At 33.4% G+C, this 15,214-nt stretch overlaps 2 protein-coding genes across 4 annotated transcripts; both read left to right on the forward strand.

The window, feature by feature from the left end:
- The first annotated feature begins 1,038 nt into the window (after positions 1 to 1,038).
- On the forward strand, positions 1,039 to 5,977 carry LOC142621465 (uncharacterized). 3 transcript variants are annotated; one of them, XM_075794711.1, is made up of 9 exons: positions 1,039 to 1,571; positions 2,060 to 2,152; positions 3,456 to 3,560; positions 3,666 to 3,857; positions 3,990 to 4,088; positions 4,186 to 4,314; positions 4,817 to 4,996; positions 5,187 to 5,303; positions 5,504 to 5,819. In XM_075794711.1, exons 1-9 carry the CDS (start codon positions 1,236 to 1,238, stop codon positions 5,681 to 5,683), a joined length of 1,431 nt encoding a protein of 476 aa, XP_075650826.1. In that variant the 5' UTR covers positions 1,039 to 1,235; the 3' UTR covers positions 5,684 to 5,819. The 3 variants fall into 3 exon arrangements, with proteins under 3 accessions (XP_075650826.1, XP_075650827.1, XP_075650828.1); XM_075794712.1 differs by having other exon boundaries at positions 1,040 to 1,571; positions 3,669 to 3,857; positions 5,504 to 5,977; XM_075794713.1 differs by having other exon boundaries at positions 1,040 to 1,571; positions 3,705 to 3,857.
- On the forward strand, positions 5,910 to 11,114 carry LOC142621464 (phospholipase D alpha 1-like). The gene is made up of 4 exons (XM_075794710.1): positions 5,910 to 6,042; positions 7,088 to 7,199; positions 8,009 to 9,902; positions 10,496 to 11,114. The coding sequence occupies exons 1-4, from the start codon at positions 6,023 to 6,025 to the stop codon at positions 10,927 to 10,929; spliced, it is 2,460 nt and encodes an 819-aa protein (XP_075650825.1). The 5' UTR covers positions 5,910 to 6,022; the 3' UTR covers positions 10,930 to 11,114.
- The last annotated feature ends 4,100 nt before the right edge of the window (positions 11,115 to 15,214 follow it).

Genomic DNA, 15,214 nt, shown 5'->3' on the forward strand with positions numbered 1-15,214 from the left:
AATAATATTATCAAATTCTCTTTGTCTTCCTTCCAAAGACAAATAAGAAAGCAAATAATAAAATACATAAATTCATAATTTTACGTAATCTATCGTTTACTAATGATATCATCACCATTAAAAAAAAGATGAAAATATATATTAAATGTCATTAACCAATGCTAAAAGTTGATTCATAAGCAATTGTGATAAGAATGCTTAAGAGATTGTCTCTCATTAGAGAGAGTTCAAAAGGTAATTGTAATCTCTTTCTACCCAAAAAAAAAATAAAAATCCAAATTTGCATTTTGCTTTCAAATGAAAAAGATAAACAAAAAGTTTTTGTTTTTAAAAATTCATTTCTTTAACAAATGGGTTGGGTATGGGTTGACTTGATTTAACCCAATATTTCAATGGGTTGAGTTTAGGTTGAACCATCTTTTTCTATGGGCTAGGTTAATGGGCTTAGGTCCAATTTTTCTAGGTCAAGACTTAATAGTGCTAATTGAATGAAATGATTACATTAGAAGCAACTAGAAGCTAAAAGATTGGAAAAATGTATAAATTAGAAATATGTCAAAGTTAGCTTAATTTTATTCTAACACAATTCCTAAATACATTAAGTTCCCTAATTTTATTCTAACACGCGGTTGCATTAACTAATAAAATACAAACAATGTTATTTTTTTTTACAAAACAACTAAATTCAATGCAGCTATTTGTTATCTAAAAGAAAATTTTCAATATAGTTATATGTTTGAATTAAATTCAACGTATTGCATCTAAATAATTTTACCTAAGTTTTATCTAATTTTAAATTATTTTGGTTTGGTTGCAAATGACATGAATGCTAGAATTAGGCCCAAAAAAATTCAAAACCATTGGCCCAAATAAGCCATTGAAGGAAAAAAGAGGGTTAGAATTGGGCCAAAACAGAATTCCAAAAGTTGGCCCAAATTGAAAAAAAAAAAACCCAATTAAAGGGAAATAGTGGGCGAACCTACCATTCAACAAGCATTTAATTTTAACTACCATTCTTCCCGCGCTCTCGAACGTGAGGGAGAGAGTCACCGAATGAGTTCATTTCCCGAGTCATCGTGAAACCCAAAACCAATACACCCTTACTCTTACCCTTACCCTTACCCTTCTTTTTCTTTTCAACCTCTCTCTTCATCAATTCAATGGAATATTATCACACACCCACCAACTCAACTCGCCCGATTCACCTCCCTTGACTCACTCCCAACTCACCCACCATGCTCAAAGGCAAGCTCAAGCTTCCGCTTCCTGTCCCCGACAAAGCCCGCCGAGCCTTCCCCGACCGCCTTGGCAGCTTGGTCGCTGGATTTGACTTCAAAGAAGAAGACTACGGTGGAGGCTCCGATTTGGTAGTATTTGAACCCGGTGAAGAGCTCGAGACCTTTCAGCCTAATGGGTTCGTGTCCGATAAAGATCAGAGCGCTGGCGTTGCAAATTCTGTTGAGGAATCGGATATTAAAGTCCGACCCAGACCCGATAAAGACGGTGCGGGTCCAGTTTCGACAGTGCAAGTCATTGCGGTGGACGAGAAAAGATCCGATCTTGAATTTGAGGTTTTGAATTTGAGCCATACTGGGCTTTTTTTATTTTTACAATAATCCTAAACTTTGTATTCTGATTGTAGTTTGAGTTTCTGTATGTGTGTGTGTTTATTTTTATTTATAATGTAATTGCAAATGGGTAAGGATTGCTGGGTTTTTTGCGAAGTTTCTTAATTTAGGCAGTCAGTTAATTTTGTACATTTGGTCTTACATTCAGTTTGGTTACTAGGATAATGTTGGATAAGGAATGAAAATGAAATGGAGTGTGTAATTATGTTTTCATGAAGTCATGGATTTACTAAAAAGGAAAAATAAAACGATTGAAAGACCAATCATGTGTACAAGGTTTTCTATTTGATAACCTTGTTAAAATTTTCCAATTTGTTTTCATCTAAAAGCAGTCAAATAGAGTATTGGAGTTTTTGTTTCTTCTTTTTGCTTTCTGTAAACTGCACCTATGATATATATTTTTTTTTCTCTGTTTTTTATTTTTTCATTAGCTTTCTCGGCCGGAGATAAATTTGGAGAAGTTACAAAGAATTGCTAGTGCTGGGCTTCCGGATGGAGGGGGTTTGCGTGCTACGGCTTGGAAGGTAAGGGTTCTATTCTTTGGTTAGCCATGTTTACATTTTCAATAAGATTTGATCTTTTAGAGTGAATTGACAAATACAATGAGGTAGAGTGGAGACAATACTTGAATCCAAGACCACTGTTCTGATACCATGATAAAATACCACTTCGTTCCCAAAAGTTTTAGTTATTAGGAAAGGCTTAATTTCATCATTTAGCCATTATTCTAACATTCACAAATATCAAATGGACTTATGGACTTGGTAATTTTGGTTTCCGAAGTTCTGGTTATCAAAAGTCTAGTGTACAAAGAAATTAACTCTACCTAGCAATTTAGACAATTATAGAGAGCATTTGAAGTGAACCCAGCTAATATTTAGCCCAGCTAGTTTTTGAATTCGATGAACACAGTTATAATATGGCATAATGACATTATTATTTCTATTAACAAACAAAGAAAATTTACTTATTGCAAATAGAAGCACCAAAAATTGGAACTGTTATTTCTGATTTCTCTTTTTTATATATTTTTTTTCATTGGTAAGTTATACATGCACTCAGTGAGTTTTGAATCGACAACTTCACCCTCCACTCAGACTTGTAAGAGGAGGAAGTGCCATTTGAGCCAAGGCTCATTGGTACCGCTATTTCTGATTCCTCATCATCACAATCATGTAACTGTCATAATTCATAAATGTCATTTTGGTCTGATAAATTTTGAGGATATCATCTTGAGATAATTCAAGTACTGACTGAAGATTGTACAATAACTGCAGTGATAGACTGATAGGATAATTAGGGTAGTTTTGGTCTTAAAACTTGATATCTCATTCAGTTAATTTTCATCCTGAAAATTCATTTACCTATATGATCAGTGGACACCTTTGAAATTGATGGGTGGGATGGAGGTTTTCATCTCATAAAAAATGGACTAAGGACCTCCCATGTGAATTTAAGGTCTATGTGTGTGTGTTCATCAAAGGGTATCTGTATGGGTAGTATATTCAGAAGGGGCTACTGCATAATGCTTTGATACAACACTCAGATAACCAACAGAGTTATCCCTTGGCTTAACTGGATCTTTAAATAGAAGCAAGTATTAACACAGTTGAAGGTATTCATAAAAAAATAGAAAAAAAACATAGTTGAATGTAACAAATTATAAATGAATGTTTCCAAATCTGAGAATTGGAAGTTTAGATTCTAGTCTACATGTTAAGATGACACTTGATCACTAAGATGTTTAATGGACCAAATTAGTAAAGTTTTATTGTTTTATGCTTGTAATTATTTGAGTATTGATTGCCCTTGTATGTTTTCAACCAGCTGCTTTTAGGTTATTTACCTCCTTCTCGTGACCAATGGGAAAAGGAACTGACTGAGAATCGACAAAAGTATGCAAAGCTAAAAGAGGAGCTTCTCCTGAGTCCTGTAAGATGCTTCTTACCAAGCACTTGTTTACATTGCTAACAAACTTGTTTAGATGCAGATGAATATCTTGCACAGATTTATATCAAGTTCATTATTTCTTGTTAGCAGTTACCATGGACTAATGGAAATCTTGAATCTAGACAGTCAGAACTCACAAGGAGAAAAGATGAAGCTTTTAGTTATAAGGAGCAGCATGTTGATGTTGATGTGGATGGGCCACTGAGGCGACATGAAATTTCTCAAGAAGATCATCCTTTGAGCCTTGGTAAAGCAAGTGCATGGCATCAATACTTTCAGGTGAATGTCTTCTCCAATTAAAGGTGTCTCTTGAATCCTTATGTTATAATCAAGTTGATTAATTTTTCTTCTCTCTTTTTGGGAGTATATAATTGAATTGATGTTTGTTAGTAAAACTTCATTTGTTTCTAGTATACAGAGATGGTAGAACAGATTGATCGTGATCTGCAACGCACGCACCCAGATAAGAAATTCTTCTCAGGGGAAACATCATTCAGTAGGAAAAACAGAGTACTTCATTGCCTTAACCCAATTTTTTATTTTCTTTTTACTTGTTTGTGAGATTTTCTCAAGCTAACTGGATGATATGCTGAATTTTCATCTGCAGCAAGCAATGAAAAATATTCTTCTCCTGTTTGCAAAATTGAATCCTGCAATCCGTTATGTGCAAGGCATGAATGAGGTCCTGGCACCAATATACTATGTATTCAGTACTGACACCGATGAGAAAAATGCTGTAAGACTTCCTGTAGATTTCTTATCTTGATATATCTATCTGCTAATTTGTTTGAATCTAGTTGTCTTTGGTTCAAGAGTGTTTGGGGACCAAAGGTCACAGTTCTGTGAATTGCCAGTCTTGCAGATTCTGAAAAACCAAATTGACTGGCAGAATGATTTTTGATACTCACTGTTAACTCTATATTAATGTATGGGTTGTTATTACCAGCTGATATGTGTATATTTTTCCTGTAAACTTCAACAAATCTTATTATTCTTCTTATCTTATAAAATTTTAAAAAAAAAAAAAAATCCCGATGTTTCAGAGATGGCTTTCCCTTGTTTTAGATTTGAACCTGAACAACAATTTCTATGATAAGTTAGTTTTTTTTTTTTTTTTTTTCTCTGGTTTTGTTTGAGACTTTGTTTTTGTCTACATTTTCTTGTTCCTTTTCATGTTTTCGAATTTAAGATATAAGGCTAATCATGAATAGAGACATTATCCTTGTTCTTCAATGTAGGCAAATGCAGAAGCAGATAGTTTTTCTTGTTTTGTTAGACTCTTGAGTGACTCAGTGGATCACTTTTGCCAACAATTGGATAATAGTTCAGTGGGCATCCTTTCCACCCTTTCCCGCTTATCAGATTTATTAAAAGCCAATGATGAGGAATTGTGGCGGCATCTTGAGTTCACAAGCAAGGTAAATAAAATCAAAATTTGCTTAGGATTCAAATTCTAATATGTCTTAAACTTATATTAACTAAATGCATCTTATGTTTTTTTGACTTCTTCTGCGAACCATCTCAGTCAATTAGAATCCATTTCTTAAAGGTGATCACTCATGTTACAGTAAAATGTGCAAGCTTATATTATGTATTTTTTTTGAGCAGGTGAGGCCACAGTTCTATGCATTCAGGTGGATTACATTGCTACTTACACAAGAATTCGATTTTCAACCAATCTTGAGAATTTGGGATTGTCTTCTGGGTAATTCTTTTGGTGTTCAGGTCCCTCTCTCTCTCTCTCTCTCTCTCTCTCTCTCTATTCTTATTTACTTAGCTAATTGTAACCGACATTAATTCCTCTAGCCCAATCTTCTTCCAGATATATCTAGTTTTGTTTGGCCATTTACTCTTCATTTTTAATATGATGCTTCACCAATCTGTCTGAATACTCATTTAATGGAAGCAAAATTTATGGACCACAGGATATGCTTCTACGAGTTTGTTGTGCAATGCTGCTATGTGTTAAGAGCAGGCTACTGAGTGGTGATTTTGTGGCTAACTTAAAGCTTCTACAGCACTACCCTGATATCAACATAGAACATCTTCTCCGGGTAGCTCAGGATCTCAGTCCGGACACATCTTCCTATCGCTTGTCCCCTTAATTACATGCCTCTGTACAAATGTCTCTGTTTACATGTTTTGTAATGATGTATCAGACTTGCATTATTGCTTGAGCTACTCTAACCCAAAATATTTTTTCATGATACATTTAAAGTACAGCTTTATTTTGCAGATCAATTCAAAGTCACATCAACATGTGACTCCTAAGATCTTTGTATATATATATATATATTTTTTCCTAAAGATGTGTCACAAGCTCGAGTGCATTGGCTTGCTGTTATCAAGCAGTGGTGGCTTTGAGTAAATAAGTGGATTAGGTTTGGGAGTGACATCAATTGGAGTTTCTGTTCTTTTTTTCAAGTGAGCTTTTTTAAGAATTGATGTGTGACACCATGCTCAGGTTCTTCCACCCCTTACCTTCATTTTCTGATTATGAGAAGTTCATTTGACGGGAAAAGAAAATAATATTATACTAACTTATGCATAAAATTGACTTTGGACCCTTGATTTTACCTGTTGTGCCTAAGGAAAATAATAATAATAAAATAAAAATTTCCCCCTTGGGTTGAAGTATCTGTTGAAGGGAAAAACTCCACAAAACCAAGTTTCTTTAAATTAGAATCATTACCTCATCAAAAAGAACTTTGTTAGGGAAAAGGTCGAGGAAAACACTAGCCACATTTGCATTATACCCCAAAAATAATAGCTAAGTTATAATTAAGACTTTTCATAATCGTTTATATAATCCAGTTCAACCAAATACACGCGCAATATGGGATTTTACACACATCCGTGCAATACGTATTCATTCAATTCAAACATTCCTGGGCATCACAGATTCACAAGAGTCGAGCAATATCCCCTTGACCAAGACAATATTAATTGTTCTTCCTTCAAAACTAGGAGACAAAAACAGTTGAATGAATTTTTGATTTTCTCTGACAATAAGTTGAACAAGTTAATGGTACAGCCAGGTCTTTTTTGGATTACTGTTAATTTATTATATCTCTCCTTGTGCTGCACCTGCACCTAAAGTTTTTTTAAAGCAAAAGACCATCTTTCCCGCCACCAACTGGTCCTTATGTGGATTGGAAGGCTTGGAGGACTCGTTTTCTAATCTTTCTAGGAAGCAACTTCTTCTACTACCTTATATTGCGCCATGACATCAGAACTAAACCAATTAATTAGCCTCCTTTCCAGCAAGTTTACCTGATCCACCACTGCTTCTAAATAATTTTTATTTTACTCAAAAGTCCTTTCAAGGGAACTTTCCGATTCACATTGCTTCTTCTTCAAGAACCTTCTAACGTAAGCCAACTAATTTCTTCTCTTCAAGTCAATGCTATATATGTTCAGGTCATATGTTTCATTTCCTTCTTTGTATTTTGATTTTGTGGTCCTTTTGAATTGTTTTCAAAACTTTAAAGCCAAGGAGGTCTGTGCAGTGTGGAAATAAGCAGAGAGATGACACAAATTCTTTTGCATGGTACACTTTGCGCAACAATTTATGAGGTTGATAAGTTTTCTGGCAAAGGTTGCTGCATGTTCTTCTGCAGGGTATGTTTACATGTTCCGAAAAATATATCCACCATCTTATTTCCTAATTGTGTAGAGTTCCTTTTCCCTTGTTTTTCCATCTGATAAATGTTTAAATAAGAAGGAACAAAAAATTTTCATCTGAAAAGAAAGAAAAAGTAGCTGTATATAACTAATTCTTCTAAGGAGAAAAAAGAAACTATGCTTTCTGGCTGTTCATATCAATGATTTTTAAAATCCGTTAGTGGCTATATACCTGTATTATGCTTTCTCAATAGCACAGATGTACCTGGTCCATAATCTTGTCTTATTTTACTATGCTATTTTTCTCATTCCTACTTTACATGCAATAGGGTGCTGAAGTCAGTAAGCAATGTGATGTTCCCATGTTACATAATTTACTCATTTCTCTATGGTCCAGGAAACCATCAATATGCATGAAATTTCAAACACTAAACCAATTGGTTAGTCTATTTCATATTTGACTTCTCTCTCTAACTTGTTAGGCATAAAGCTGGAAATATTTTTAATTAGTACTTTTTGCTGACACTCATCATAATAATTAATATCTCTTTGGAATTGAACCAAACTTTATGCTAGTGGAGAATGCTATTCTAATTGTTCTTTCACTCTGATCTGTTTGATAATCAAGAATAGTAGGAAAAAAAAAAGCAGATGTGGAATTTAGAACTGCAAAACCCTCAACCATGAGAAGATTTTGAACTTACATTCCCTCTTCCATGGCAAAATGAGAAGTTTGAAATTTTTATTTCCAGAATCAATTCCAGATACATTTTTCTAAATTCAAATGTCAATGATTTTTCCTGCAGCCAATGGAAAGCATAAAAACTCTTGGGCCTGGAAATGGTTCCAAACTCTATGCAACACTTGATATAGAGAATGCTAGAGTTGCCCGTACTAGACTGGTAGAAAATGGACGCTCTAATCCCCAATGGTCTGAGTCTTTCCACATTTACTGTGCTCATAAGGCTTCTTATATTGTTTTTTCTATCAAAGAAGGTAATCATATTGGGGCAAGAGTAATTGGTAGAGCTTATATGCCCGTTGAGGAAATAGTAAATGGAGCAGAAGTAGACAGATGGCTTAAGATCTTGAATAAGAACCATAAACCTCTCCGCGGAGTTCCTAAAATCCATGTGAAATTGCAATTTTTCGATGTCACTGGAGAAAGTAATTGGTCTCGAGGAATTAGAAGTCCTAAATTTCCAGGAGTCCCTTACACATTCTTTACACAGAGACATGGTTGCACAGTTACTCTTTACCAAGATGCTCATATCCCAGACAATTTTATCCCGAAAATCCCTCTTGCTGGGGGAAAATATTATCAGCCCCAGCGATGCTGGGAAGATGTTTTTGATGCCATTTCTAAAGCAAAGCATTTGATATATATTACTGGATGGTCTGTATATACTAAGATCACCTTGGTAAGGGACTTGAGGAGACAAAAGCCTGGAGGAGAGCTGACCCTCGGAGAGCTTCTTATAAAGAAGGCTAGTGAAGGGGTCAAAGTCCTGATGCTTGTTTGGAATGACAGAACTTCTGTAAAATTACTAAAGAAGGATGGAGTAATGGCTACTCATGATGAAGATACAGGAAGTTATTTCCATAACACTGGAGTCCATTGTGTTTTATGCCCACGTAATCCTGACAATGGCGAAAGCATCGTTCAAGACATTGAGGTTTCCACCATGTTCACTCATCACCAGAAGATTGTGGTGGTGGACAGTGAGATGCCCAATAGAAAATCTGAAAAGAGGAGGATTGTGAGCTTCATTGGTGGTATTGATCTTTGTGATGGAAGATATGATACTCCCTTTCATTCCATTTTCAGGACTCTCAAAACAGCTCATCATGATGATTTTCATCAGCCTAACTTTGCTGGTGCCTCAATTGAGAAAGGTGGACCTAGGGAGCCTTGGCATGACATTCACTGCCGGTTAGAAGGACCTATTGCCTGGGATGTTTTATTCAATTTTGAGCAGAGATGGAGGAAGCAAGGCAAGAAGGAATTACTACTTCAATTAAGTGAACTAGATGGCATTTTCATAACCCCATCTCCGGTTATGTACCCCGAAGACCATGAAACATGGAATGTACAATTGTTCCGATCAATTGATGGAGGAGCCGCCTTTGGCTTCCCCAATGCTCCTGAGGATGCAGCCAGGGCAGGTCTTCACACTTGGAAGGATAATGTAGTTGACAGAAGCATTCAGGATGCTTATATCAATGCCATTAGACGCGCAAAGAATTTCATATATATTGAAAATCAGTATTTTCTTGGAAGCTCTTTCTGCTGGAATTCACATGGCCTTAAAGTTGAGGAGGTTGGTGCTGTAAATCTTATTCCAAAAGAACTGTCACTGAAGATTGTTAGTAAGATTGAGGCAGGAGAAAGATTTAGAGTCTATGTTGTCATTCCACTGTGGCCAGAGGGTATCCCAGAAAGTGCATCTGTGCAAGCAATATTGAACTGGCAAAACAGGACAATGGAGATGATGTACAAAGACATAGTGCAGGCCCTCCAAACTAAGGGGCTTGAGGCAAACCCAAAGGACTATTTGACATTCTTTTGCCTTGGCAATCGAGAGATGAGGAAAAGTGGAGAATATGAACCTTCAGAGAAGCCCGAACATGACACAGATTATAGTAGAGCTCAGGAAGCCAGGCGGTTCATGATCTATATTCATGCTAAGATGATGATAGGTAAATTGGTTCATCAAATTTTCTTGATAAGTTTAAGTACCACCTTTTGTGTTTGCTGTTTGAAAATCTTGAATTCTCTAACCTAAGGCATTTGATTTCATATTGAAGTATGTCAGTGAAAATTTCAATGCATATTAATATGCATTCTAGTAGTTAGTGTTGTGCTATTAAATGACACATTTTACATCAATCATCATTATACTGATTCAAGATACCCCCCCTCCACCCCAAAAAAAATGTCATTCTTATTTGATGGATAGAATTTTGAATAACATTATTCCTTAATAAAATATGATTTGCAGCATTGTAGTAGCTTTATCCAGAATAAAGAGAGTGAGAGCACATCCCAAGACCATATAAATGTCAACTGAAAAAGAGAGTGAGAGGGCATCCCAAAACCATATAAATTTCAACTGAAAACTTTAGCAAGACATCCACATACTGACTGTACATAATAAACTGGAATTTCTTCTTATGAAAATTGAACGTGCTTCTGTTTTGTGTGAGCTCATGCAGTTTTTTAAGGCATTTAGTTGATTAAATGAGTATATGACAGCCAATAACTAAGATTCGACAATGACTGCATTTTGCAGTTGACGATGAATACATTATCATTGGATCTGCCAACATCAATCAGAGGTCAATGGATGGTGCCCGGGATACAGAGATTGCCATGGGAGCCTATCAACCATTCCACCTATCCACTAGGCAGCCAGCCAGGGGACAAATCCACGGCTTCCGGATGGCATTGTGGTACGAGCACTTAGGCATGCTAGATAACTCCTTTCTCCATCCAGAAAGTGTGGAATGTGTCCAAAGAGTGAACCAAATTGCCAGAAAGTATTGGGACGTCTACTCTAGTGAGACACTGGACCATGACTTGCCAGGCCATTTGCTCAGTTATCCCATTCATATTACTGAAAATGGAGAGGTCAAAGAGCTACCTGGAATAGAATTCTTCCCAGACACAAAGGCTAAAGTTATTGGATCCAAGTCTGAATTACTACCTCCAATTCTCACCACTTAATTGCCTTGCACTGATTTCAAAAACTGAGCTTTTTTTTTCTTTTTTGTTCATTGTATTTCCCATTACTATGAGTGATTGGCAATCACTGATTGCAATGTATGTTGTGGATATGTAAATAACATTTTTACTGTAGTCTAGTTCATGCAACTTTCCAAAGAAGTGATCATGTAGATCTTGTAGTGGTTAATTACACAGATAGAAAATGATAGATAAATTAGAATTATGAAGTTCAAAGTCAAGCTAAGTCCGAAGGTTTCAAAGAATTTGAGCAAACCAACTATAAGTTGGTGGCCTAATTGAAAACCAGAGATAAAAAACAAGATGTTATGAATTTTAATAGGCATAATTTTGAGTACAAATTTCCTATCACACTTTATGTTTCACCAATCATCATATTCATCTGTTTGATTTTTTTTCCTATTTTAAATTTTGATTATTTATAAGAAAAGTCAAAAGCATACATAAAAAGTTGTGATTAGTAGAGAAAAAAATGAAACACAAAACGTGCGACAAAGGATTTCTATCGGCCATTATTGTAGTTAAGGTGTGAGTTTCAATTAGCTTAACTAGTAAAGTCTCTTATAGATGAATAAGAGATTTGAAGTTCAATCTCCGTTTGAACTAAAAACTGATAGGTGTTTTAGTCTAATAACAAAAGGCGCAATTATGGAATCGTCATATGTTGAAATTCTCTATAAAAAAAATTTAAAAAAAAAAAAATTGTAGACAGGGTGGCCCTCATCAGCTGCTTGTGAACGTGAAACCCAAATTATGGTTCTAGAGCATTTATGAGTGGAGGACGCCAACGTCTTTGTCTTAATTGGTTATTGTAAAGATTATCAAGTCCTTGGTAGTTGGTAGTAGCTTGCATTTTGTGAAAATCATATTGTAACTTGCATTCCTAATCCTTGACCGCCAAACTTGGTTTTGGAAATTTGTCTTCAAGAATAATCATCGGCCTTATCCATAGAGGATGAGATTAATTACTTGGATGCTTACTCAATTAGAGTCTTCTCTCTAACTCCCTCTCCCTCTCTCATTTTATTTTGTTTGGCCAGTTAGGATGACTTGTTTCTATTGGTTTATTATGTTAAAAAAATATAGTTGTAATTTGAAAAAAAAAAATTTTGTAGGATTTTAGAAAATGACAAAGTTTGCCTACGAACTTAGTTGTAGTCGAGAATTACAATCAATAATAGGAAAATGACATAAACACGTGCCATCTTTCTATTGTTGATTATAAGTTTAGTCTATAACTAAGTTTATAGTCAATCATTGTCCTTCAAAAAGTTGTAGAATAGTTAGTGGTAAAAATTAACAAACCTAGTATTATACCTGTACAATGTACTACATAATTAAGAATCATAGGTAAACTAAAAGTAAAATATTTTCATGAAATAATTAAAATTAATTAATAAAATAGATAGTAAAAATAAAAAGAATAAAAATTATTTCAAGTCACATGACAAATTAATGCAAATTGTGAAAAAAATTATTAAAAATAAAAAATTTAATAGATTATTAAAAAACTTACATTAAATATCAAAATTGGTATTAAGTTTCTTTGAATTTTTTATAATTAAGTTTTAATTGAAATAGTTTTTTTTAAAAAAACTTTGATAATAGAGTTTCACTTAAAGTAAAATATATCATTGTATTTATATTGAGTTACGTGAAAAACTTATGTCATACACATGTACGGAGCTGTACATGGACTGGGGGGCAACGGCCCCTCCTTTTTTTTTTTTCTTTTTTTTTTAAATTACTTCATTAATAAGTACTAATTTTAGCATTTTGTTCAATAAAATTACATTTTACCTCCCTTAATAATGTCATCAATTCTTTTGAGAGTAATGTTATAGTCACAAACGTTTTTACAAACTATTGAGATAGCAAATTCTTATTGATTCGTATACTTGCATCACTTTTTACTTATCAATAACCACTTACCACATTAGCAATTTGTAAAAAAAATTTAGTGTTAGCATTTTTCACCTTTTAAAGGCCATAAAAAATTAATAGATTAAATCTAAATCAAAATATACAAGCCCAGAAAGATTAACCCAGCAATATAAATTATCAATAATAAAACTAAAAAAATTAAGCCCAATCAATTTATTTATTCAAAACAAACAACTTGGTCATTTAAAAAATATAAAAAAATCCTTAGTAGTAAAGCAATAGAGTTAAAGGCCAAAGTCGCTGCACACAGCTGGTAGCAGAGTCGCCTCTCTAACTTTAAGTCCTGGCTCTGTCTCTGGTCATGCAACTTGTAATACTAACATTGTCTCATGTGGTTCAAGCACGACATAAACAACCTAGTTTTTAACAATAATAAATTATTGAAATAATATAAAATATATATAATGTTTTCAATTTCTAGAAACTCTTGGTAATATAACTCTAATTGAAGTAGTATTTTTAAAGTTTTTCAAAATTTTGGCAATAGATGTTCATTTTTAATGTGTTTATAATGTGATACATCACATTAGGAGGAAATATTGAAAAATAATAATAAAAAGCTAGAGCACATCCACTTGGCACAATCAAAGGTGATAACAACTTCTGTTAAATAATATATGATATAGTATGACTTAAACATGATTTTATATAATATTAATTTTATGGTGAATGTTTGGTGACAATAATTAAATGATTGATTATCATATAAATTCACAATTTTTGTATAGTGTACTAAAAGTATAATAATATCATCTGCAATCTCAGAAAATAATAATAATAATAATAATAATAATAATAATAATAATAATATCTGTAAGTTTTTTTTTTCTTTTTTTTGTTGTTGCATTTAGATTGGTTTTATTCACAACATGTATGAATTTCTATTACTCTTAATAAATAATAACTCATTGAGGACTACATTTAAAATAAGGAAATTTACTTTAAAAATAAGGTGATTCATATTGATGAAAAGAAGAGTAAGAGTTGTTTGAGGTAGTTTGGTCATATTGAGAGGAGAGTGATACTTGAGAAAGAGCAAGCTGATATAAGTTAGATAGAATGTATTTAAATATATATATATATATATATGAGTTAGATAGAATAGAATAATGAAAAAGAATACATGTGATCAACCTAATTTGTTGAAGATCCATAATCAATCAAAAAAAAAATGAAACAAAGATTTGGTGGTTGTTATTGTTGAGGATATGAATTGGAACAATACAAAAAGTTTATGATTTTAATTAAAACTCTTTAAAATTTTGGGTTTAATTTGAAAACACCCCAAACTTTTAAATAAAAAAATCTATATAATTTATAATAATAAAAAAATTCATAAAGCGTAGTCACTAAACTCAAAGAAATTGTAGCAACTTAGCACAAAATCAATTTCAAATACTTAGACTTAAACTTTTATTACATGGTATAAGATTTTAAACTTATCCAAAAATATACAGTAACTAGTACCAAATTCCAATGGTCCTTAATTGTTTCTCAACAAAAACCAATGGTCCAATGTTATCAACTGGAAGCTTCTTTGGTTCGAACATTCCAGGGAAAAAAAATTCCACAAAACCGTAGTCCAAAATCCAGTCCAAACAAATGAACAATCCAAAAAAAAAAAAAAAAACCAAACAAAACTGGAAACTCCTTGTTCACATTTTAATTTTTTTTCTTTTCTTTGTTTGGTAGGTTCGTGCACCTTTCAAAATCTAAGAGTCCCATTTGAGCATCATAATTAAACAACTGTTTCGCTTTTACAAGCACTTTCATATTCTCGAAACTTGAGAATTGTTTACGCTAAAAAACCAGAGCAGTTACCAGATTTTTAAGCTTTCTTTAACATTGGAGGAAATCAACGTCGTCACTTTTTTTTGAAGTAGAATCTTTATTTTCTTTTTCTAAAGTAGAGTTGTCTTTACAGTGGGGGAATTGGAAATTTGAGAAAAGGTTGGATTCGTTTCATGACTGCCTTTGTAGATGGCCAATTTAATCTCTCGTGGCCTCGCTAAAGTACATAATTATTAAATATAAATAATCATTACATTAAGAATATTTTATTATAGTATACAGACATACACGTTATCTAGAAGAATAATTTTAGAGACATAATCAACGGAACACATAATTTTATTATTATAGACTTAATTTCACAACTTGTTAATTTGTGCGATTATAAGTAGAATGACATTTTTTATTTTGTGCGACCCATCCTTTTATATTACCTACTCATAATTGCACAAGTTAACAAGGTATGAATTTGGTTTAAAAATAGTTGTGTACGACTTGTGTCCATACTTTGGAAACTTTTTACAATTCACAT

Source organism: Castanea sativa, chromosome 1 (genome assembly GCF_040712315.1).
Source record: "Castanea sativa cultivar Marrone di Chiusa Pesio chromosome 1, ASM4071231v1".
NCBI lineage: Eukaryota > Viridiplantae > Streptophyta > Magnoliopsida > Fagales > Fagaceae > Castanea > Castanea sativa.